Source organism: Sturnira hondurensis, unplaced genomic scaffold (genome assembly GCF_014824575.4).
Source record: "Sturnira hondurensis isolate 20B ecotype Veracruz unplaced genomic scaffold, ASM1482457v3 Scaffold0014854, whole genome shotgun sequence".
Classification (NCBI taxonomy): Eukaryota; Metazoa; Chordata; class Mammalia; order Chiroptera; family Phyllostomidae; genus Sturnira; species Sturnira hondurensis.
This window is the reverse complement of record NW_028087485.1, coordinates 10474594-10500225: the sequence shown is the minus strand read 5'-3', so window position 1 is coordinate 10500225 and position 25632 is coordinate 10474594. Positions and strand designations below refer to the sequence as shown.

Here is a 25632-nt window from a genome sequence, read left to right as displayed (position 1 = left end):
AATTTGGTTATTAGTTTATCGGTATCCTGCATTTCACCCCTGGTGTTGTCCCCGTCAGAACTTCTCAGAATGCGCCCTTCCACAGCAGTCGTGGGGGCGAGCTGGCGCCCTCGTCCCCACCCTGAAGGCAGACCTGCAGATGCTTCTTTCTCCAGAAAGTTCAGGGCTTTCGTCAGCGATCTGAAGGCAGAAAGGAGTCGTCTCTCGTGCTAGACTGGGTTCAGCAGGCCAGGCCCACTTCACTTCTGGACAGTTGCCAACCTTCACGCCCTGGTTCCCACCCCTGGGTGTTCCCAGGGAGAAGGCCCCAAGTTGGTGGCCAGCACATACGTCACCGCTGTCATGGGACAGGGGTTGGGATGAAGAGGAGTTAGGCTCCTCTCCTTTCCACACCTGCTGCCACTCATAGAATATGAGCAGTACCCTTGAGCTAAAATGTAAAAATCAAGACTTTTCAATCTGGAGAGCCCAGGGTAGAGAGGAAGACAGACAAGGTTCTGTAAAGTGTGGGTGGGGTGAGCAGGGGCGTGCACTGGAGACTGTGCAGTCCTCGAAATCAGGAGTCTGTCCTGACACTGGAAGGAGATGGTATTTTTAGATATAGGAAAGGTCACCTTATGCAGTGGGAAGTGTAAATGTAGAATGTGTTATGTGGACAGGTGGTAAAGGGGAAATCAATGGGAAAATTCAGATCAATTCCTGAATTACCACAGTGTGCCTTTAAGCTATCCCATAAAGCACCCTCGGCACTCCCAATACAGGAGGAATCCTAGGCTAGACAGCTTTTCGTGGCCAAGCACACGGTTTTGAGTGAGCGTTGCCATGTGCCAGGCCCTGGGTTGTGGGCTGCCGTTGTCCTCATTTACAAGCTAGAGCATAGGGGCCGAGCTACGTGACATCACTCATGTTGAGCAGTGTGTGACCATCTGTGGGTAAAGGAATTGAAGAGAGACACTCGTCCTGGCACCTGGTCTGGCCAGCAAAGAAGCGGAGGGTGTGGAAGTGACAGGGCCTGGGGAGAGCGTGTCTTGGGCAGAGCTGGGTCGGAAGAGAAAGTCCCATGCCCTGCCAGAGCAGTGGCTGGCCGGTGGTCTCTGGAGGGAGGGTCCCCCTCTGCCTTTGGGGGTTCTGTTGGGTGTTAAGTGAAAAGGGGTTTCTGGAAGATGCTGGCTTACAAAATGAAAACAGTTCATTTGCCCTCGACAATCCTCCTCAGAGGCTTCAAAGTGCCAGCATTTTATGGGTCTCTACTCTGAGATACAGCATATTACATCCAGCCCTTGCCACATCTGCTTTTCTAGAAGCTTCTCTTAAATTAAAATTCCATTAAATACCCTTTGGGAAGCCCTGCCCTGGCTTCTAGGAAGCAGTTCTTTTAAGAGTTCAGGGGGGGGAAATACGTCTTCATGGCCTTGAAACCCCCGGAAGAAAGACCACTCAACGGGAGGGAGGTCCTTAAGGAGAAATATTGTGGTTACATTTTTAGCTGGCGTCAGGAAGACCTGGGGATTTTGCCTGGGCCCTTGATTTGCTCATTGTATGATCCTGGGTTAGTTATTTAAGTCTCTCAGCTTCACTGCGTTGGCAAAATGGGAAAAATAATAGGGTTGTTTTGGAAATCAAAGTTTTGAAATGGTTTAGCATAAGACCTACACTGGAGTCTGCGCTCAATAAAGGTACCTCTTAGTATTATTATAGAAAATTAAAAGGAGGTGTAATACTTTCAGGGACCAGTATAGATGTAGAGAATCCTTTATGTAACTCAAATTTTTTGAGAATTTGAGCAAAAGCTAGGAGGAGAAGTATGTTATACCAGCACAGACTTTTAAGGAACAGGGTCAAGAAAGCTGAAATTCAAGAACTGAGTCTTGCAAAAAAGTGCTTTGACCAGCAAAAAAGGACTTTAGTTTTTGTACTTCTGTTTGAAGCAAGAAAAACCTGGGCCCCTTGTTTGGGCAGAGTTAATCCATGGCAAAGAGAAAGCAAAATTCACCGGAGTTCAGTTATGGTTCTATGCTAGAAAGAATGGTTGTTGGATCGGGAGAGTGACACCACGCAGGCCTGAGGGGATTGAAACCACGTTTTCAGACCTCCTGTCCACGTGTCTTATGCCCCAGAACCCCAGGCAGGTCGGCGGAGGAGATGCTGGAGGCTGACGTCAGAAACCTCAGAGGGAAGGAGAGAGGTACGGGCGGGCTGAAGGCACTTGGACGTTTCAAGGTGCAAAAGGCATCTTAACTCTCCAGACAAGCAAGCGTGGTGTCAACTCTCAGGGAAAATTCTGGACTAGATTTTTCAGGAGGCAGACTTTGAATACCTGTTACAGGAAACAGCCCCAGGGGTCAGTATGGACTCACGAGCAGTCGGACCTGCCTGGCCGTCCCCACTGCCTTTTTGGAAATAAGTTACCTATTTCTGTCTGTCAGACAAAGGAAGTACTGTAGACATTATGTAGGTGGGGTTTAGTAAGACATTTTGAGAATATCTTCTGATACCATCGTTGGCAAGACAGAAATGCCCACGGAGCATCTAGGAGGGTGAGGGGCTTGGCAATGGGAGGGTCGTGTTGATTTAGCATCGGCTGGGTAAGCGTACCCAAAAGTAACGATGTCAGTCTGTCAGCGCGTCCGCCTGGCCCTGTCCCGCTGACTGTGTAGTCAAATCCTGGGGTGAGAACGTCAGGGGCAGTTTACCAGTTTTGTCAGTGATGTGGAGTCAGCAGGGAATGCTGATACGATGTATGCCAGAGTCAGTTTCAAAAATATCCGGGCTGCCTGAAACACTAGCCAGACAATGCTGGGTTCTGCCCTTGGCTCCACGTAGTCCACAGGACTTATGAGATGGGAAGAAGAGGCCTCAGTGCGGCCCATGGGCGAAAGCCTGAGGGGGAGTTCATTGACGGGGGAGCGTGGTATGAATTGGTAGTACAATAAGCTTACAGGGAATAGACACTTGTCTGACGGTTTTAGTAGAAATAAAATATCCCAAACAAAAAGCACATGTTCCCTCCGTGATCTGCGCTGGTGAGGTCACACATTATATTTCCACACACGACCCTTCACGTCTGGACACAACACTCTGGCTTTACAAGCGAGAATGAATTCGTAGGAGAGTGATGTAGATGGATAGAAGGTTTCAGAACTTTCTTTTAGTGTAGTTGAGAGTCAGGGCCACAGATTCTGGAAAAGAGAAGCTGTTGACGGGCAGTGAGAGCAGCTTCAGGGATTCGAAAGGCTGTTGTGGAGGGTGGGTGAGACTGGCGGGAAGACCAGTCTCGCCCCACAAGAGGAAGACGCCCCACAAGAGGAAGACGCCCCACAAGAGGAAGACAGCTCTGCCTGTGCTTCCTCCAGCAGAACAAAGGCCTCCTGGGCATTCATTGGCCTGTAGCCGGGCCCTCCCAGAGCACCAGCGATGGACCAGGGCCCACTGCGTCTGCTCGGGGAGCCAAGAGCCCTTTCAAGACCCACCTCAGAAGCCCCCTCTCCTAAGCTTGGGGCAAGGACCTTTGCTCAGAAGGGGGAACTGACTTGGCCAGAGGCAGCTGGATTGTGGGCCGAGGGTAAAGGCAAACATGTCTGTATTCAGCTATCAACATTCTTGCAGGAGGAGCAGACCCGGCGTCCTGTTAATGCAGTCCAGATACATTTTGAGCACCTAATACATCCCAGGCTCTGTTAGGTGCTTAGCGTGGGTCATCTTATTTAATCCTGTAACAAACGGGTATTGTTATTTATTTCTAGCAAGAGCATACGGAAGCTTAGGGAAAGGTTAAGTCATTTGCCCGAACCAGTGCTATTAGTCACTCTGCCTCCCGGGGCCGTAGGTCATCCTTCACCCCCTGGCCCCATATCCCTCGCAGCTCCAGTGGGTGTGGACCACGTCTCCCTGGGAGCCCTTCTCCCTTCCAGCTCCCAACCCCGGCCTTCCCCTCCGCTGGGGCCTCAGGGAGAAAAGAGCCCAGCTGAAAAATCAGGCCATGCCGGTGTGCACACTACTTACTTTTTTATGACCAAGATTAAGCTGACAACCATGCAAAACATTGCAAACCTGTGTCGGCTGCAGATTTAATACCTCACCCAGCCCACACAAATAATTCATGCTTCTGCATCGATGTCCAGAAAAAACAAATCAGCAAAAAGCTGGGCTCCCGCGTGGTGCGGAGCAGCCGCATTTCCATTGAAGCAGCATGCCGGAAATACCCCAGCTTCAGGACTGCAGATCCAGCGCTTTGCAATTTTTTTTCTCTTAAAAGATTAAAGTATGCTTTCAGATGATTGAGGGTTGGTGGGAGGTGTAAATGTGGGCACTTGTCACATTAATTCTTCAGATGATTAAGTTCTTTTCCATTTCTTTAAAGCTGTGTGCAGTTGGGTTTGATGTCCTCATTCTGGGTGAGTGTGTCGTAGCAGTTACCAAGGTGACTTTAGCTGACTTTCAACAATTTATTTTTCCCTCCAGCTTGAGATGTCTCTGGTCCTGTGTACTGTTGATTCTTCTCTCCCAGCCCCCCACCCGCACCCCGGTTGCTATTCATCAGCATTTTTGCCTGTGCCAGAGAGGTGGGGATCTTCCCTCCAGAGGCCCTGGAGGCTCAGAGGCCCCGCCCGGCAGCCTGGGAGTTATAAGTCTGTGGTGGAGACGTTGTCAGAGATGGCACAGGGAAGTAATTCTGGGAATCACGCCCTGGCTCTTCCACTTAAACTCATCCTGTGGCCTTAGGCTTGTCACCTCACCTCTCTGAGCCTCAGTTTCCTCATCTGTAAAAGACCCTACCTAGGGTGCTTGATGTGAGGACTAAGCAAGTGACTCTGTGGGCTTCTTACTCAGGAACGGAGTAGGGACTCGCCAAAGGAGAACTGCTGTCTCTCCCGAGCTCTGCCTTTGTCTGGGCTCAGGCTGAGACCGGTGTTCGCTGTTGCTCACCTTTCCCTGAAAGGGAGGGGGGAGGCCTAGCAGCCAGGCATGAGGGAGAGAGGTGGTCCGAGGTCCTAGGCTCCCACACCGGACTGCCACGACCAGCTCCGTGTCCTTAGATGCATTACTGGGTCTATTTCGTAAAGAAACAAAGTAGATTAAACAACCTGAATTCCCTTCCAGTGCTGAAATTCTGTGACCCTCTTGGCCAAAGCGTTTGTCTCTTTCTCAGGTCTTGTGAAAGGGTTTGTCAGAGGAGAAGCTAGAGCAAAGGGCATTTTCAGGACTGGCTTAGGGAACCCAGAGGAAGAGAGTGCTTGTTGGAGGGCAGTCGCGTCCATCTGGGGGTGGATCCACCCAGCTGGTGGGAAGGGTCCCCATTACTTCTGGGGCTTTTATAAACCAAAGCTTGAGTGGGCTCTCCATCCTCCTGCCTGCTAACCTCACACCTCCCCTTTGGGGGGTCTCTGCCTCTCTGGGTACCTCACTGGCCACAGGCTCCAGCGCTCAGCCTTCCAGTGTGTGAGGAGATTGGGCCAGTCCCTGACTGGCTGTTCACTTGTCGGGCCCAGACATCTTGGGTGGCTTTGGCTGCTTGAATTATAAATAACTAAAGCTTCTCACCCAGTATTTTGATGGACACTGGAGAATTGTTCTGAGATTCACAGCCCAAACCAGAATCCGGCCTTTTGAATGGGATCAGTGGGTGACCCTCATTTCTGGCGGTGGCAGATTTGAGAAGTTTCGGTGGGGGCAGCTGAATTGGAAAGAACAAATGTTACATTGCAAAGGGACCCCTTGGCCTAGCTGTGGGGCAGGCTGTTGGTAGGAAGCAGGACAGGAGGGAGTGTGAGGCAGCAGTGACGGCTCTGTGGCCTCTCCAGCCCACCGGCCTGGCTCCTAAGAGCTGGTTTTCAGCCCCTCGCAGAGAGTTGTATCATTTCCTGGTTCGATGAAGGATGTGTGTGTCACCGCAGCTCCTGGCCATTCGCCGGGATAGCAAGCTTAGAGCCTGCTCTGGTGTCGCAGCCTTCACAGGGTCAGCTGGAAGGAAGCTTTTGGAGGCGTGTCTCCTGGTTTTCTAGAACCCCAGCCTTGGAGAGCTCCATCTGAGGCTCCAGGGCAGGAGCAGCAGGACCCCCAGAAGCTCCTGCTGCCATGGTAGGGAAGAACAAATCACCATGACACAATGTGTTGGCCAAAGACGCAGGTTTTAGAACTGGATCTGCTGGTGATCACATCCCAGCTCCACACTCCCTGGCTGTGCAGCCTGGACAAGTTACTTACCCTCCCTGACCCTCAGGTCTTTATCTGTAAAAGGGATCTAATAAGACTGCCCACCTCATGGGGGTGTTGTGAGGTTGCTCCGCAAGTTCTTAGTGAGCGGTGGCAGTGGTTAATCATTATCATCAATCACTCATTGTCATCGTTCGGGATCCTAGCCTGGGAGACTCCCGTCCGGCTCATCCCTGTGGTCAGAACCTGTTCCTGTGCTGACCCTGTCCTGTGCTTGCTTCGCAGGAGCCGCAAAGACAGCCTGGAAAGTGACAGCTCCACAGCCATTATTCCCCACGAACTGATCCGCACACGGCAACTCGAGAGTGTGCATCTAAAGTTCAACCAAGAGTCAGGAGCCCTCATTCCCCTGTGCCTAAGGTGAGCCCCACAGCACCTAGCCCGGCCTCAAGGGGCCGCCGTGCCTGAGCTTGCTTCCCCCCCACACCTGGTTGGAGTCTGGGGCCCTGGGAGGGAGGAAAGCTAGTCAGTCGGCTCCGTTAGCCTCTAGGGGAGCCTGTGGACTCCAAGCCAGCCAGGAGCCCCCGCTGTGCTGAAGAACTCTCTTTTGACCAGAGAAGAGCCCCTCCTGCCCTGCTCCCTTAGGGAGGTTCAGTGACCTAGGGAGTCCCATATGCTCCTGTCCTCTCCCAAACCCAGGGCTAAGGGTGGCGGGGTCCCCACAGCGCTGCAGCAGTAGGCAGGGGCTCTGGTGGATTGGGCTCTGCTTTCTCCTGCTTGCTGCTTTGCCCATGCAAAACACTCAGTTCTTCAAACCCACTGGCCAGCCCAGCATACTCCTTGAGGGACCAGGAAACCCAGCTGTGTCCCTTCTGCTACTGTCCACAGCGCCAGAACCTCCGCCCTGCAGCCAGAATCCAGCTCTCTGGCTGGGTCTGTTGCAGCTGGCTTCCTCCACAGCTCTCAGGGTTCCCCCCTCACTTTACAGCAGGGGAGGCAGCAAGAATAACTTGAAACCCAGACAACAGGGACAAGGAAGAAAGGGCAGGAGAAGAAGGACCCCCAGAAGCTCCTGCTGTTATCATAGGGAGGAGCAAGTCGCTGGGGCAGAAGTGTTACTATAGTGTGTTGGCCAAAGATGCGGCCTTAGAACCAGATCTGCACTGGTTTGGACCCCCCACCCTGTCCCTGGAGCCTGGGGAAGGAGCTTGGATGGCGACCAGCCTTGGCCAGCCACCCCGGTCAGCAGGGCAAAGATAGTCAGTGGTCAGGATGAGTGACGGCTGGCAGGCCCCCTACTCCCAACCCAGAACCCCAGCCTTCTCCCCCCGCCAGCTCTCTGTCTGAGTCAGGCTCAGGGCCTCTAGACTAGCGAAGGGCTAATCCACGGAAGCCTGAGAAAGTAGAGGGCAGCTTTGCTAGTTGCTCCTGCCTGCCTTTCCGCTAGGTGTATTTCCAGACGGGAGATTAACAGTAACTTCTGGAGGCTTCCCCAGAGTGACCCTACTTGGCTTCAGCTTTTTTTTTTTCCTTTAAAGATGTGCTTGTGGCCTTGGGGCTAATCATATTTAAACTTAATGGGATGATGGGTGCAAGAGCAGGTGGAAGATCCTAGACACAGGGCTTGTGCTTCGAAGGCACCATCATCCAAGAACATGGGAAATTAGGAGCTACTTCACCTCCGTCCTCTCAACAAAGGGGCTGTGACCCACCCACCCACCCCAGCCTTAGTTCTGGACCTGACCTTGAGCACATTGCTAGCTGCTCTCTCTGGCCTCACTGGAACATGAGGGAGGTGGACTCGACTAGCTCTGCAGGCCTTTCCCATGCTGGTCCAGTGTCTCTATTAGCATTAAGCACTTTGGGAGAAATGCCAGGAGAGAACCTGTGAGAGGCTTCTCTTGGCAGGTGTTGAAATGAACGTGTTTAGTTACAGTCCCCTGTTAGTGGAACGGTGGGCAGTCAGGAGGACATTGGCAGGCGTCCTGTCCCAGGAGCACAGACCCCAGTCCCTGAGCCTTGTCCAGACCTGCTGCTCACTGTCTCCGTGTTCCCACCCCCAGGGGCAGGCTCCTGCATGGACGGCACTTTACATATAAAAGTATCACGGGTGACATGGCCATCACGTTCGTCTCCACAGGAGTGGAAGGTGCCTTCGCCACTGAGGAGCACCCTTACGCAGCTCACGGACCCTGGTTACAAGTGAGAAGGCTCTTTTTCTTCTCCCCACCTCCCTTCTGCGGGTTCTTCCCGACTCCGCCCCCTCTCCTCCCTTGGCAGCTCTTGGGGGCTCCCTTCCGGAGGGCGGGTTATGAGGAGCAGTGTGGAGTGTGGCTGCTGCTGCCGGTCCCATCAGCTCTGGGAGCACTTCCTGGCCTCTCCGCTATCACTTGAGACAGGAGTGGTAACTCTCTAGGCCCTGGCCTTGGGTAGTTCTGTTTGCCATGGAAATCCAGGTTTGAGAGATGTGTCACATCCTGCGCCCTGGAGAAACAGAGGTACGGGAAACCGAGGTGAAGCAGACTGGGAGGATGTGCGAAGCCACTCTCGAGTGCCTGTATGGAAGTCCCGCCAGATTTCCTAAAAAGTGGGCAGGTGGACCTGGGGCTGGGATGGCAGGCTCAGTAGGCAGAGCCTCCCTCCACCCCTCATCTAATGGCTCTCCCATTCCTCCTGATGGAAGCCCAGCCTCTCTGCACAGAAACTCCTGGCTTGTTCAGAACACTTAGTTCTCCATTGCTTTTCTGGCTGGAGCACAGCTGCAGGGCCACTGCCAAGTGGGGTGCTGGGGTCTGAAAGCCGTAGGCCTCCTTCCAGCCCCCATCCCATTTCAGGCCTCACAGGTACTTGGCCTGGTCCAGCATAGTCCCAGATGTATCAGAGAAACAAAATCCTGTTCTGTGTTTTGTTTGTTTGTTGAGGGTACAGGAGGAAGAACACTCTACCTTATCTCTCTTAGGAGTATCAGAAAAGGGAATCTGGGGTGGAAGAGGGTCCATGGGAGGATAAATGGTAATGGAAAAAATACAATAAAAATAATGTAATGAAATTAATTTTTTTTTAAAAAAGGGGGATCTGGGCCCTGGCTGGTGTGGCTCAGTGGACTGAGCACTGAACTGCAAACCAAAAGGTCACTGGTTCGATTCCCAGTCAGGGCACATGCCTGGGTTTCAGGCCAGGTCCCCAGTTGGGGGTGTGTGAGAGATAACTGATTGATGTATCTCTCATACACTCTCTTTCTCCCTCTCTTCCCCTCTCTCTAAAAGTAAAATAAAGTCTTTTTAAAAAAAAAGAAAGAAAGAAAGGTAATCTGCAGGTTGCTTGGTTGGTGTGTTGTTCCATACACCAAAAGGTTGCAGGTTCGAATCCCAGTCATAGCATATACCTAGGTTGCAGGTTTGATCCCTGGTCAGGGCATGTGTGGGAGGCAACTGATCGATGTTTCTCTCTCATATTGATATTTCTCTCTCTCTCTCTTTCTCTCTTTCTCTCTTCTTCCCCCTCCTGACCTTTCTTTCTGTAACACCTTATTTTTTAAAAGGCATATCCTCTGGTGAGGATCAAAATTTTTTTTTCTTAATTTAGAAAAAATGTTTAAAAAAGGGTAGGGAATCTGACCCTAATCCAAAAGGTGACCTGCTTTGTTTGTGGTGTATGGGTGGGGGCCAGGAAATTACAGTAGAGGGGAAGAGAGTTGTGCGTGTTTAACCCAGGGCGGGTGTGTCTGTGAAGCAACTATACAGTTAATGTGGGCACAGTTTTTATCTCTGTGTGTGTTGTCTCGCAGCTGAATTTCTCCTCCTCTAAGCCATCGTCCCCCACCTCCCCCTAAAATACAAACCCATAATTAAAACAAACAGCAAACAAAGGACCCCAACCACACTCCCCAGACTCAGCCAAGGTGGAAATGGAAGCTCATGCTTCAGGGATATTGTATTCCATAAATTATCTTGCCTTTTTCTATTGTTGTTATTACACTGTTTCATAACAAAATTACTTTGAACCATAAAGTTATAAATATATTTTAAAACTCCCTCTTGGTCACAATTAGATTTCTGTGCATGTGGTATTGGTAGTTACTGTAGCAAAAGCTGTTAAGTACGACATTGGAAATTAGCCTGGCACAAGTGGAGAGGGCCCCCTGCCCCACCCCCTGCAGAGTCCCAGGCCACCACGCTGCCTCTGTGGACAGCAGGCAAGGAACAGGCCTCTTGCCTGGGCAGAGCTAGTAAAGAGAGGGAAAGCGAGGGACCAAGCAGGAGACCCAGCCCCTGAGAGTTCCCGGGTCATCACTCCCAGTAGGCGACTGAGTACAGACAGGTCTTGGCAGAAGTGGCCGAAGTGCCCTCGGGTAACGTTTGTGTGTATTTAAAGTTCAAGCATACTTTCTTGGAAATGTAAGCACTGGGGTCTCCCAAAACTCAAGAAATTACACACACACACATCCCCCTACCCCTGCCCAGCCGGGTACATTTTACATCCTCAACTCTGAACCTCTTTTTGGAGTCCTGCATTCCCCTTGGAACATCTTTTTGCCCTGAGGGAGGGGGTTGGGCAACATTTCCAGTTCTCAGCAGCCTGGGGACCTTGGCCCCCAGAGGGCTCAGCAGATGTCATGTTGCCCCTCAGGCCCCTCAAAGTTCTGGACCCAACCCAAGTTCCCAAGCTTCTTATCCCCGGCTGCTGGCATTCCAGTCCGGCTCCACCTCCCCTCGCCTCTCCAGCAGCCCCTCAGTGAGCTCGGGCACCGAGCACCCGGGCACTGCTGACTCCCATGCTCACGGCCCCCTCCCGTGCACTGTTGCCCAGGGAACCGGGAGTGGTGGGAACCAGCCACTGGCTTCGGCATGTTTCAATAAAGTTGCTGTGCTGGGAGCTGCTTAATCAAAGGCCTGTGTTATGGGCTCATTAGTGTGGTCCACCACAGGGGCCAACTCGCAGGGGAGCTCCCAGGAAGGCTGGCTGGGGCCCCACTCCCCAAGCATGCACCCTCACGCACCAAGGGGTTTCTCAGGCCCTTTCCAAGAAGTCCTAGGAAACCCTCTGCCCTGCCCCCTCAGGTCCTCAACTGTAGAGCCCACACCCACACCAACTCCCCTCCCCACCCCCAAAGCAGTCAGCATTCCTGCATCTGACTGCCTTCCCTTTAGGGTCTTGCCACTGTGGTCACAGGCAGCTCCCTAGCTTGTGGGAACCTGGGCCTGTAATTACTTGTGGGCCTCTAGATCTTCTGGAGCTGGCTGTCTCCCTGGGAGTCTGCAGGACCTCCTACAGGCCTGGGATTAGGCTCGGCACCAGTGAAGGCAAGAGACCCAGACTTCTGTTTTCTTGGCTGCTACTTGAACCTCCCTGTTGGTCCCAGCTGAATTGGGGGTAGAGGCTGGGATGACTTTCTTGCATCAGCCCTCAACAGCCTTGGAAGCCCTCTTTCCCAGCCTTGGCACCTTGTGCTGGCTACCAGCCCAGGCCTGGTATCTCTTGGGGAAAAGGCATGGCAAAGACACCCCTCATGGGAGGAGAGTGACAAAGGAGAGGCTGAGAGAAAAAGGCAGAAGGTGAGGGAATCGGGTCCCTTTCTGGAGCTGGCGGAGTGTCCCCAGACAGGCCTCCACACTCACCTACTCCTGGGCTTGCGCCCATTCTCTGTGCTCCTCTTCTCCCCAGTCTCTCCAGCCCCAAGGAAGTCAAGGCCCCAGCATGCAAAGGCAGGACCCTCAGCAACCCCAGAGGGAGTGCAGCGGGTGCTCCCTGCTTCCTGGAGGAGCTGGAGAGGCAGGAATCCTGCTCCAATTCCATAGGCTTCTCAATTTCCAGAGGTCAACACCTTGACTCCCTCTGCCCTACCATCTGCTGTTTCCATCCTCACTGTGACGGTAAAGCCTATCAGCCAGCTCCAGAGCTTTGCAAGCAGGTCTTCAGGCCCTACGGGAGGCCTGCCAGCATCCCTCCTGCATACCTTTCCCCAGCATTCCTCTTCCCAGCGGCTTTAACAAGCCCTCTCCCTGGAGTCTGTCATCACCACACCGTTAGTGCTGTGAGGGGAAGCTTGGCCCAGAGCTGACCCATTCACCCTTCCCCAGCCAGGACTGATCTGCAAGGGGAGAAGTCAGCCTGGGAGGTTATACAGGGGTCACATCACTAAATAGGAGAATATTTTTTATGCCCTGCAGTGCTTTGTCAGCTGTGTGGTGTCTGACAGCTCACCTGGGTGGTGCCCCTGTTCCCTACCTGCCCTGATGGGAGGCCCCAGGCTTGGGAGAAGATGCCAGCAGCTGTTCTGAGTGGGCTCCCCGCTCCAGGCCAGGTTTGGGGACTCACTTCTGGCTCTCCTCATCTGACTCACCGCTGTCCTGAGGACAAGCTCCTGCCCTCTCCTGTCCCTGTCCACCCACTTGGATATATGAAAGACACTTGGTAATCCCTGGCCCGGGCCCTGAGCAGCCTCTATTTGATGCCTGTACTGTTTCTCTGTCCACTGGTGAACCTGGCCACAACCCGTGCTCCCTGGAAGCCTTTGCTTGGGCTGCTGTGGTGGCCTTATTTAGGAGTACACCAGTTAGGGCTTAAATCCCAGCACTGTGCCTCGGGAAGTACACCACCCTCCCTCTCAGGAGAGGCCTGTGTTGGCCCGCTGTGCCCTCACCAGCCAGCGGCCCCAGCAGGAGGAGTCCGAGCCTGCTCCTGGCCGCCAGAGCCAACCGCTCACCACCCACCACGAACAGAAGACGAGTGAGGCCTCGCTGTACTGCCGCCACTGCGGCCCCGCGCTGCCCCGCACACCTCTGCCCCTGAGCCCGGAGAGTCCCCAGGCTGTTTTCTGGCCCGGTCCGGCCTGTTGGGTGAGGGGGATGCAGACTGGACCGCTTTCCCATCCCTGCCTCCTCCACTGCCATTGAGGGAGCCGGAGCAGCTCCCTGGCAGGCCCCACCCTGTAAACAACACATTTCCTTCCCTCAGAAGGAAAGGGAGGGAAAAAGAAAGCCAAACTTGTTGGGAAGCAAGAACAACGTGTCAACACGAAATGCAAACAAGGCCCAGACAAAGTGTGGATTGTCATACTGAGGGAAGGAGGGGGCATTGTCAGCACTGTTTGCAGACTCAGAAATATCAGTGACCACAGACATTTGAATCAGATCTGCAACATCTGAGCTTCTGCCTGCAGCATAGTTGGGCCTGCCCAGGGCAGGCACTGACAAAAGATCACTTTTTGAGTTCCTTTTGGAACTTGCTGGGGCCCGGGGAATTGGGAAGTTGTTGATAATCCTCCCTCCTCACCAACCAGCCAGGCTGTCCTAAGGCACCTGGTTCGAGTACCTCGGACTGAGTTACTGGTCTAGATTCCAGGCTCCCTCCCTAATAAAGGTGGGGGGTTGGGGGAGGGACTGTAGCCAACAACTCACCTCTTTTGGTTCAGCCTGTGCCCAGACTCCTTTCTCCTGTGAGCCTGGGTGTTTCCCAGCACTCCTCCTACCAGGATCTCCTGGGGTGCCTGTGAAAAATGTGCCTGCCTTGGCTGTGCCCAGGGTATTCTGATTCAAGAGGTCTGGATGGGGCTTGGTTTCCGTATTTTCCCAAATTTCCCGGGGGAGTTTGGTTGGCTTTCCCCTCTCACTAGAGAGCCTCTTTTCCCCCAGGACCGTCTGTGCACAAATGCAAGCATTTCATGCCCAGCTCTTGGGGCGTGCAGGCACCAGTGAGTGCTATTATAATTTTCTTTCTTGTTTAAGTTCTCGTTATTATGATTTCTACTGTTTTCTGGACTAGAGTAACTGTGTGCATTCTCCAGCCGGCCTGGAAATTGGCCCTGCTGCCCCACTGAGAAACCATCTTTGGGCGTGGTTTGCCTTCCTGACCAATTGGCCGCCCTGGCTTTCGAGCAGCTGTATGTCTATGGCGCTCAGGGTTCCAGCCCTTTTGAGCTAAGCTACTGGCCAGGAGATACGTGGCTAATCGAGGTTGGGATATTTGGTTTTCCAAGCCATTGGTCAAAGCCAAAGTCATCTTCATCTCCCCATTCAGAGCAGAGAGAGGAGTCAGCACTGAGTATACAAGGCTTCCAGAGTTGGGGTAGCTTTCCCAGACTAGAAAAGAGCATCCTCTACTACCCTGAGGTCAGATCACCATTTTTAAATATATATATGTTATTTTTATTTTTTTTAAGAGAGAGAGGGGAAGAGAGGGAGAGAAACAGCCATTGGTTGCCTCTTGCACGCCCCCAACTGGGGACCAGCCTGCAACCCAGGCACGTGCCCTGACTGGGAATCAACCTGGCAACCTTTCCGTTAGCAGGCCGCCACTCAATCTGCTGAGCCACACCAGCCAAGGCAGATCACCATTCTTTTAAAGTCCAGGAGACTCGTCTCCTCTTGACACCTGCTTGTCTGCAAAATGGAGATGAGAGTTTCCTCCCTCAAGACTGCCATGAAGATTCAGTGAAATGATACAGGTCGATGATACTAAGCCCAGTGCCTGGCACGCAGAGGAGGTGCTGCTTCTGCTGGTGGTGGTGTTATCGTTACCACTGTCATTGTCATAACCATTCCTGTTATTATTTGTGGCCGAGCCAGGCAGCTCCGTGGGGACCCAGTGAGCTCCAAGAACCCTAAGCCCCAGAATTGCACAGGCTTTTCCCACAGTTGTATCACAACGGGGCGTCTGTTATTCGTGAGAGCTCCCAGGAGCCACCCCATCACAGCTGTCTATCTCCAGTGTCCTGTTGATAAGATCTGTTAACATTCTCAGCTCTGGGTCTGAAATATACAAAGAACAGGGCCTGTTTGTTGAATTCAAGCGGCTAAGGTTTAACTCCCAAAGGAAATTAAATTAGGTGCCTGGAGCTACGACAGTCTGTCGTGTTTCTTTGCAGGGAATGTCACCCTTAATATCATGCAGATCTCATGTATAATTTTACCCCCTTTAGTTTCTTTAAAATGATTTGAAGTTTCCAGCAGGAACCAGCAAATCAGCAGAAGTGAAGATTGACTAATGATTAGGGTTTGTCCCCCTTTTTTGGTCCTGCCATCCCCTCCCCCAGCTGAGTACAGAATGAGTCCACACACAGATGGCACCCTACACCCTAGGTAGTTATTCTACTAAAAGCCACTGTAACTCACCCTCTTCACCACCAACTCCAGACCTTTGTCAGAGGAACTAGCTTCAGATTGAACTCGGCCTTAGTGGGGTTATCTTCACTGTTGTTGAGAAACAGCTCCGTGGAGCCTCACTGGGTGGCCACAGCCCCGGTGAGCCCTCCCCCACCTCATCGTACCGAGAACTAGTTACAGTCCCAGGCCTATTTACCTCTGTGGCAGGGAAGTCTCCCCCCCCCCCAAGTTATTTGTGGGTTACAAATCAGCCCAGCCTGGCCCAGACTGGAGCCATTGTAATATAATTGGGTTTTAGGTATGCCTGTGTTTGTGCTAGCATTTGAAGAGATGGCAACAAGTCCCGGAAATGCCAAAAATATGAATGTGACTTTTGTACTACTCAAGCAGACTGGCGATAACTGGTAGAGAAACTCTGGACTGGGTGGAGGAGGAGGGAAGCCATGGGCTAAGAGGAGGAGGAGCAGGAGTGCAAAACCCCTGTGGGAGGACCAGTGCGTGACCAGAACAGGTCACTGTCCTCTGTGAGAGGAAGCAAGCCAGCCCCACGGCGGCAACCCGCGGGGAAGAACAGAGTGGGAGGGGCTCCTCAGGAGGGCATTTTCCTAGACCCGGTCTGTCTCTGAACCTCGCCTCTGTCCTCATTTGAGGCCTGAGCTCCTAAAACAAACTTGAGTGAGGAGATGTGGGCTGGTGGTTGGAGCTGTTAAGTCCCCATCTGTGGCCTCGCAGCCCAGGAAGGAGACGTCCTTTGGATCCCTGTCAGCCAAGGGTGGGAGCATGTCCAGGAGGGGCATGGACTCTTCGTTCCCATGTCCCTGGGGCTCCCCCCAGGGCTGGGCCCAGCAGCAGCACCCAGGGATGCTGTGGGATCGAGGAGATGGCTGGGCAGACGAGTGGAAGAATAAACAAATGGGTAAAAAGTCACAGGGTAAGCATTCAGGATGTGGTCTTATCTCAGCCACTCAAGCTGTGTGGCATTGGGCAAATTACATAACCTGTCTGTGCTTCGGGCTCCTCATCTGCAAGGAGACCGAGGAGATACAGTCGGGAGCATGGACGCCCGGCGGGGCTGGTATGTTCACATGGGGTCGTTCTCTCCCATTCCTTATTCCTATATCCACCCCATCAGCTTTCTTCCTTTGGAGCCCTCCATCTTGTGAGGCCCCTGGTGACCCTGCTGCTTTTCTCTGCCATCTCACGTCATCTCACAAGCTAACTGCATTCTCAGTGGTGAAACTTCTGTTCTTCTCAGAGTGTACAGCTCCCAGGGGAAACCTGATGGGTATTTTCTCAAGTTCTTGATCCTCCTCCTTCTCATAGGGGCTTTCCCTCCGAGAAGCCCTCCAGCGGGGTCTTTACCCATTGTGGTTGTTCCTCTGTGGCCCACCCAGGGCATTTGGAGTTCACTGGAGGAGGCAAAACAGAGGCAGGTACAGGCACCACTTGGGGGTACGGAAGGGTCTGGTGCAGAGGCCAAGAGGCCCCATGGACTAGCATGGGGGGGGGGGGGTGGCGGGGCAGAGAACGGGGTCAGCTTGGGAAGAAGAAAGACATCCTCAGCCCGGGCTGGTGTGGTGCAGGCCTGGGTGAGCTTGGCCTGGTTCTACAGGGGAGCCGGCTGAAAAGACGGCCCATCAGGTTGAGGAAGGCCTGAGTGCGGGAAAAGTGCCTGAAACTTCAGGAAGGCCTCAAGTTTCTGTGGAACTTCTTTGGGGGACGAGGGTGTTGGTTGTGCCAGTTAAGTAGCAGGGCTGGGCTGTCCTAGATGTCAGTGGTGGTGACAAGGCATCAGACGGGAGCAGCAAAGCGGGACAGCCAGAGGCGACCTGGAGAAGAGGTTTCTAAAAGGAAGTTTCGAAGAACTCAGTATCTGAATGGGGCCGGCAGGACGGGTTTGAGAGCTTCCGGCCTGAGAGAATGTGGATACTGCAGATGGAAATGGCAGTTGAGAGTCCCTTTCCCATAGGTAAAATGAGAGATTGGTGCAGTCTCCAAATTCTGCGGCACAGACATCTCTGATGTACTTTCCGGGGCATTTCCAGACTCTAGACAGGGCTTGTATTCCAAATCCAAACAGGTTCTTTTTGTCCTACTGAGTGAGGCCGAGGGGGAACATGTGACCTGGTTGGGCAAGAAGGATGTTGGCAACTGCTCTTCTCTGCCCCCCAGCTTTTGTTTCCCTCCAACGCACTGAGACATGCAGGAGGCCTGAACAGCCAAAATGGTGTTTTCACACCCATTTCCATAGCTCTTCTGGGACCAGCACTGCTGTCCCTCCAGGTGTCCCCACCTTGCTTCCCCATTGTCCTCCGATGCCCTTCCTTCTCCACCCTCGTTCCTCTGAGGGTGCAGGCAGGTGGGCGGCGGGGGCAAGTGACAGTCAAGACAGGCCTCCAGCACTTCCATCTGTTCCTGGAACAGACCACCCGGGGCTCGTGTCTCCTCGTGGCTGGAAGAAGGTCCATAGATTGACAATTGGCAAAAAGACTATATATTTAAAAAATGAAACAAAAGCCTGTCTTGTGCTTTCTTCTCAGATTCTGTTGACTGAAGAGTTTGTAGAGAAAATGTTGGAGGACTTAGAAGATTTGACTTCTCCGGAGGAAGTAAGCTTGTGGGGCGCTCTCTGACAGAGGGTTTGGTCTCCAGGAGCATGTGTGCACGTGTGTCTGTCTGTTGCTCTCGTTCTGTCTCCCCCGCCCTTCTTTCTCTCCCATGTGCAGGGATGTTAAAGGGTTTTATTTCTCTCTGTCTCCCCACCACCCCCAGCCCTCATAAGGACACCCAGCAAACTGAATTGCCGGCTCCTGAGAACCTCATTCAAGAGACAGCCAGGGCCTTCAGGCTAGTACGAGTTCTCCCCAGCCCCTGTTGTTCCCTGGCAGGTTCTGAACAGAAAGCTCGTGCCTGCTGCCAGAGAACATTCCACTGGGGAGTTCTGGTGGGCAGCAAGGGACTCCTGCTCTCGCCTTAGGCCACCCAGGAGCCGCTCTCCCGAGACTCCCTTCTCTAGCCTTAAGCTCTGCCCTCTCGCTCTGCTCTTCCAACCCTAACCCGGAGCCTGAGGAGCTGGCAGGCCAGGTGGGGGCTTGTGCTTCCCTTGGCTCCTCTTCTGGGGTGCAGGACTAGAGCCCATAATCCCCTTTGTTTTTCTTCCTTATTCCCGGCATCCTCATTTGTGGGGACTTACCTCATCCTGGAAAGTCCCTTCCCCTCCCCTGGCCTCCTACTAAGCAGCAGCCCAGTGGGATCTGCGTCTTCCTGGCCTTGACGCCCCGCAGGTTAGTGGAACATTAGCAAGCTGGCCTCCAGCCTCTGGAGAGTTGTCTGGGCCCTCCCTTGCCTGTGGCAGAGACAGGCTCTTCCCTTGCCCTTTCTGCCAGGAAGTGTGTTTAGGGGAGAACTGCTCCACTTCCCAGGGGCCAAGCTTTCATGCCAGCGAGAGGCTGGCCAGGGCTGGAGGTCCCAGCTGCCGGGGCTCCTAGGGCCACATCAGACAGTGCATGGTGGCTTCTGGGTCCACAAGGTGGAGGAGAGCACACAGGGCAGGACTGTCCATGTCTCCAGGTGGACGGGAACTTCTCAGAGCCTTAGGTCACCCCGAATAAGATAGTATCTTGTCAATCCTCTGGGATACAGCTTGGTAAATTAACTCATTTATACATTCAAAAGTCACCAAGTACTCAGTCTGTGCCAGCCAGTCAACCCCCACAGGCCACTGGTCCCTGAGGCCCAGCTCCCATTCAGTCACACCAGAGCCAGCTTCCCAGAAGCACTTCCGGAGAGGCCATGTAGCCCTGGGGTGGCTTTGTGCCAGGCTGCTGCTTTGAGCTTGGGTGTTGAGGGGTTGAGAGGGGGACAGTCCAGGCAGGAGGGACAGGAGCCAGGGGAAGCTTAGGAAAGTAGGTCACTAAAAATGACTTTTTTTTCTTTCCTGTCCGGAGGCTGTCCCCACACCCTGCCCCACTCTCTACTTTAGTCCTGGCTCGGACAGTCCCCCCATCAGAGGGAGGGAGAGAGAGGCAGCCAGGAAGTATCAGGCCTGTTGACTTACAGCCCCAGCTCTAGGCAGGCCAAGGGCCTGCTCTTCCCTCCCATCTAGTCTGGCCTGACTTCTCGCCTAGCCCCAGGACAGTGGGAGTCATGAAAGGCGGTCCTGTTTCCAAGTCATGTATATCTGTTGAGCACCAGCTGTGTGCCGGACCACATTCAGAGTCCCAGGCTACAGAGGGAGTAATACGTGTCAGCCTTTCCCCCTTACACCCACCAGAAGCTCTAGAAGCAAAACTGTAAGCAAATCCTTGATTCCTTGGGCGAGGCAGGAAGACCTTGGACTCTCTTTGGCCACCACTAGGACCACTCTCAGGCTGGTAACCCTGGGAAGCAGATGAGAATGAACGAAGGGCAGCAGGGCGGAGGGTGCATTCCTCCTAAGTATGCACCAGACCTAAGAAATCACCTCCAGCCAACCTCATTCTGTTCTCTGCCCCCTCTGAGGCCGTCAGGGCCTCCTTCCCTTGGACCATTTGGCAAAGGCTGCAGAGGGCAGGGTCTAGGGTCCTTCTGCACCAGCCTTCAAAAGAGAAGCCAAGGCAGGGGTAGGTCTGCAGTTTTTAGACCTCAAGCCATTTTTCTGTAGCATGTGCACCCTCCTCCTGCCCCCCATTCTCCAGCCCAAGGGCCTCCGGGAGCAGATTCCTTACATGCTTGTGGCCAGAGGCAGAACCAAGGAAGTGAGCTGGAGAGAGGTCAGCACAGTCAAGAAAGTTAGAAAACATGCCTCCTCCAACCTCTAGTTAATTATTGGCCTGGGGCGGGGTAGAGGGATTGAGGGGGAGAAGGGGTCACCTAACTCCAGCAGCTTGACTCCAGCCACCCACCTGGGTCTCGCATTTGAGATTAAAGCCAATCAACCAGTGGCCTTTCTGACCCAGCGCCCAGGGATGGGCCTGGGCGGTGGTCCTGGCCACTCTAGAAATCTGCAAAGGAGACAGTGGGTTCAGCTAACGTGTGCACTCTGGCTCTGTGCTTACTCCCTCTGCAGTTCAAACTCCCCAAAGAGTACAGCTGGCCTGAAAAGAAGCTGAAAGTCTCCATCCTACCTGACGTCGTGTTCGACAGTCCGCTGCACTAGCCTGGGCTGGGCCCTGCAGGGGCCAGAGGAGAGCTCAGCTGCTCCCCAGTGACTTCCGGTTGAACAGCTGTGTAAGAGAGAGTCCCACCAAGAAAAGGAAGGACAAGTGTGAGGATGACTGAGCAGCCACGCAGCTACAGCCCAGTGGGATGCTGGGCACGGGCTGCTGACCCCCACCTCACCTGCAACTCCAAGCCCATGTGGACGGGCCCTGATCCCACTGGGCACTGATCGGGCAAATGTAAACCTTCACACTTTCTGCTGCCGCCACAAGTTCTGGTCTGAGAAGTGACTCTGGACCTTTGATGTGCCCCTAGGTTTCAGGCCTCCTTCTCACCTACCCTGTGCCACGCAGCCCAGCAGGAAGGAGGTGGAGCGGCCCTGTTGGTTCAGTGCCCAGCTCAACTCTGGGGAGGCTTGTGTAGTCAAGCTCCTCTCACCACGGAACAATTCCTCTGATCGTGTTTGGGTTGCTTCCTCTATTTTATTTTGTAGAAACCAATGGTATTTTATTGCTCTACAAAGATGTCCAGGAACTATGTATATAGTGTTTTTTAAACAGGACTTTATTCCCATGAACTTTTGCATTCTGTCAGACAGGGGCCTGGGGCGGTGTGCCCCTGAGCCGCCACCAGAGAAGGTGCCGGTGTTCACCTGCCAGCCCCGGGCCCAGCCAGCTGCAGAGAGGGGCTCTTTTCCCCAGGTTGGCCTGCTGGGGCCTGGGGCAGAAGAGAGCTGAGGTGCTCCCCCATGTGGCCCTGAGCCCAGTGCAGCTGGGGCCAAGCAGGGATGTTGCTGGTTCCCACGTGGACTGGGCCCACAAAGTTCAGGGACCATCAGGGTCTCAGAGACTTGGTGGCCTCAGCCTCATCTCCCAGGCCTTTCCCACCCAACCACGCTTGCCTGGGACAGGGTGAGGCCCCGCAGCTCACAGTCATCCCCACCGTCACTCAGGGCTGGGCCTCCAGCTCTTCCACCACTCCTGTCCCATTCCTTCATCCCCCGGGCCTCCCACCCCCAGGCTGCAGGACTCTGGCTTATTAAAAACCGAAAAATTAACCTCTCAACACGTCTATAACTTTGATTTTGCAAACACCGCACTCTGCTGACCCCCATCCTCCATGCATCCATTCGTTTCTCATCTCTCATTCCCCAGTCCCATCCTGTCCCCTGTCCTACATCTGGACCTCTCATGGTTCTTGGTCCCTTGCCCCCAAACCGCAGTTCTCATGATCTTCCTCCCAGAAGCCCACCTATCTCTGGCCCGTGGTTTGGGGGCTCCTCTTGGGGTATCTCCCCTTTCTGCCTCAGAATCAGTAAGCCCCTTTTCATACCCTCTTTACCCCCTACTCTAGGGACCGCTATTTGAAGATCACCCTTCAGGCCTGTCCAAAGCAAAGCCATTTTGTCTGTCAGGGACCATGATCTGCCCCATCTGCGCTGCCACACATGTGGACACCACCAGGAGTGCTGCAGCTGCAGGACCCCTCCAAGGAGAGATCCAGCCAAAGAGCTGCCTCCGGGAGTCATGAAGGCTGTGACCAGCTCTCCAGGGAACAGTAGTTGGACTTCCAAGGGACCTGGGTCCTTCTCTGCACACACCCTCAGGGCCACCTGGTTAACTCCCTCAAACTCGGAGCTACAAGGCCGAGCAGCCTGGAGTACCTGGAGCGACCGGCTTCAGGCTCCCAGCAGCCAAGGTGGAGGCCTCTGGACCTGACGTTGGCAGCAGCTGTGCCTTGTCCAAGAACTTCTCAAAAGATGTTTCCTGGCCTTCGCCCCCACCGCAGCATCCCTGCCTCTGAAACTCTTGGCTTCTGACATTTCATGGCCAGAGAGATGCCATCAGCTTTCCTCCATTCCTTGCCACCCTGACCTACCTCTCTACCAATTCTTTCTTCCTGGGGCCCTACCTCTACCTGCCTGGTTTGGTGGTGGGGAGGGAACTATCTTCTGAACCGAGATTTGTCATCAGTCCGTGAGCTCCTAATGCTGAACCCGTGAAGCCTGTGATTCCCTTCCTGCTCCACCATAAAGGAACCTCCAGGGCCATGCTGGAGCTAGGCGTCCATTTCCTCTCCCTGCAGTGCACAGGCTGTGGTGCAGTGGCAAGACATCGCTGTCCCTGACCAGGCCTCCTTTCCCTTGTCCAGTGGTACCTTCTTCCTAGGGGTTATTCTGGGAAGGGGTCTCCACTGAGCTGGCTGGTGAAGGGGAACACTCACTGGGAAACAAGCAAGGCCCACCACATCCTGTGCCCAGCACAGCACCTGAAACAAAGTGAACACTCACTAAATGTGTCCCTTCTTTCCCTCCCTGCAGTCCTTTGGGATCCCTGACTTCATAGTGAGTGGGGAAGTAAGATGCTCCCCTCCCTTATCTGCCGCTTCCACAGGCTTCCTTGAGGTTTGCCAGGTCCTGCCTCTCCCTCCGGGTCCCTGGTGCCAGGAAGAGGTTCCATGACATTGTCTGCCTGCTGCATCAGGCAGACTCCCGTGGCCCCTCCTGCAGTGTGGGCTGCAGGAGGACGGCAGACCCAGCTGCCATGGGCCGGGTGTGGAGAGGCTCACGCAAGGCCTCAGGTCTGGCCAGGGAGCTGGTACTTCTTCCTGCCCTTCTCTTCCTCTTCCAAAAGCCAGGCTTCAGGGCAGGAACTGGGAAGCCATGGGGAGTCTAAAAGGGCTAGAGCGTTTTTAAAAAATGAACACAGGGTCTTGGGACTGGGTTTTAAGGTTGAGTGGAGAACAGGGGAAGAACCTGAACGTTGGTGCCCCTGTGGGGCCGACCAGTGAAGAAATCCCTCGACTATTTTTGTATCTGGTTGTCTTTCCTCTCTGGCTTCCAGGTCCTCTGTGCCAGGTGAGGTTCCTGGGTCCCTGTAGAGAGAGCCCTCCTTTTGTGCAAGTATGTGAATGCTGCAATGAGCAGGCTTTTGTAAAAAATTTTTATTAGTTTCTAATGTCAGTGGCGACTCAGTTCCTAGGGGCTGCAGCCAGCCAGGAACTTTTGTAAGGATTTTGGATGACTTACTTAGATGTCGTTTCCTTCTTGCCTCCTCTTCCTCTGTGTAACCTCAGTGCATTAAACATATTTGCAGAAGCCCTGGGTCTTGTGCTCCTTTCTGGCTGGGAGTAGGGGAGTGAGAAGCCTGGGCCCAGGAAGAGAGGGGGATTGGACTTGGCCATTTAGAAGAAGCTGGGGTGGGGAAAGGTCCTGAAGACTGTTCTGGGGAGTGGAGGGGGTGCTAAGGAACAGGATCATGCAGCTGGTGACATTTCAGTTGTGCAGAAATGACCGCAGGGACAGCCTCTCTTTCACTTGGTTTTGAACTCCTCCAAGGTCAAGGGGGTAGAAGCATGGAACACAGTCTGGAAAGATGAATGGGTGGGTAAAGAACCTTCATTTTTCTCCTACCATCCTCTCACCAAAAAATAAAAAACGACTCTTTCCCCTTGGGAAGATGGGCCTTCCTCACCTCCAGTTTGGAGTCCCATTCCCACTTCCACCTAGGGTGGGGAGAAGGCTGCTCCCCTCCTCACTGGGCTTCAAAGTTCTCCCTCTGAATCCAGAGCCTGAGGGCAGAATGGAGAAGCTGCCTCACCACCAGCACACCCACTGGGCACCACTGAGGCTGGTCCACCCTTCCTATCAACTTCTATGGGCCCAGTCTGGGCGAGGAGGCGGGTGTCTCCTTCTTCCCTGGATTGTCCAACTCCTCTCTCCCAGAGCATCATGCAGAGAACCAGAGTGCAGTGCCCACAGGGAGACAGAACCAGGCAAGCAAGAGGGGGCCTGCAGTGAGACAGGGGTCCTGGAACCTGCGGGACTGCTCTGGGGCCCCACGAGTTCTCTCCCTTCCTGCAGGCCTGAGTGTCCCAGGGAGTAGCAGGCAGGGCCTGCCTTCCTGGTCCACAGGTGGGTTGGAGCTGTGGTACCCAGGGCCTCTGCTGGGGCAGCTGGCTGAGGTCCTGGAGGCATCACAAGAATTACAAGAGGGGAGGAGGAAGGGTGTCAGCCCTGTGAAGGGACTACCCGCTCCCTTCCCTGACTTCTGTGAGAACTAGCTGTATCTGGGGACCTTACCCAGGAGGGAGTCAGCATGCCTCCTTGGCCTGTGACCTCCTCCTGGACTGTGCCTGGTGTCTGGAGCAGTGGGGCAGGTCCTGTCTGGGGCCCTCAGTCCTTGTGGCAGTCAAAGCAAAGGAAATGGGAGGGTCTGGATCCAGGCTAAAAATCCCTAAAAGCCCAGGCCATTCCCCTTCCCCTTTCTCCTTGGAGCCCAGTATGGGGCGGTCGGGGTGGGAGGAGATGCTTATCTATTCCTCCTCATCTAACTAGCGTAGAAGGACCCAGGGTCAGGATGAGGCTCTTGCTCCAAGGAGTAGAAAAACAAGATCCTGTGCTTGGGTGATTCCGGGAGACAGGACCAGGCTGGGGTTGTTTCTGGAAAGAGAAGGGTTCCTGGGGGTGGGAGGTTTAAAGGAGCCCTGATGGGGATGGATGGGGTGGGGGGCACAGGTTCAGGGCCAGGGCCTGGGGAGCCTGAGAGATGTGCCAAACTGGCCTGACCAGAAGGAGAATGTGTGCTGAAAGTGACTTAACCGAGCCTGACACAGAGATAGCTGTGGGCTGCAGAGGGGGAGCAGGTGGGGAGGCTGGGGTGGGGTGAGGGGAATGATTTGCCAGGCAGCAGATGTGTCCCAAGACTGCAGAGGAAGGTAAGGAAGTGGTCAGGGAGGGGCAACTATATCTAGGCCCCTTCTATGGAGGCAGGATGGGACTGACCTAGTCCCTCCTCTCCTCCTTGGTGCCAGGAAACCTTTGGGAGAGAGGGAAGGGCAGGATGGAGGAGGGAGCAAGATGATGCAGGTGGGTGTCTAGGTTGTGTGACATAGCTCTGTGAGTACCTTGAGGGGCAGAGGAGACTTTGAGAGGGCTGATGAGAGTAATGGCCTTATTGGGGCCAGAGAAGTGAGGGAAGCAACCCCCACCCTGCCTGGTCCCCATTCCTTTGTTTTTCCAATTTCACCCCCTGCCAGCCCATACCCCTCTCAGTATTGAGAACCCTGAAAGGAAGGAGAATGGACCTTCTGGGTCACAACCTTTCTAAGACAGAGGAAGGCCACCTGTGCATTGATGAGTCTATGCAATACCACTGTGGGAAGGGTAAGAGCTAGAAGGTATGTTCATTCACTTGTTCTTTCAACAAATATATAAGCCCTCTGCTATATGCTAGGA

At 53.9% G+C, this 25632-nt stretch overlaps 1 protein-coding gene across 2 annotated transcripts in view; it reads left to right on the top strand.

The window, feature by feature from the left end:
* Positions 1-23493, top strand: part of SUFU (SUFU negative regulator of hedgehog signaling) — a 100113-nt gene extending 76620 nt beyond the window's left edge. For both annotated transcript variants that reach the window (XM_037064038.1, XM_037064039.1), the window contains exons 9-12: positions 6439-6573; positions 8217-8355; positions 17798-17866; positions 20305-23493. In XM_037064038.1, the coding sequence (XP_036919933.1) occupies positions 6439-6573; positions 8217-8355; positions 17798-17866; positions 20305-20394 (433 nt within the window). In that variant the 3' untranslated portion in view covers positions 20395-23493. The remainder of the gene's footprint in view (positions 1-6438; positions 6574-8216; positions 8356-17797; positions 17867-20304) is intronic.
* Positions 23494-25632: the final 2139 nt, after the last annotated feature.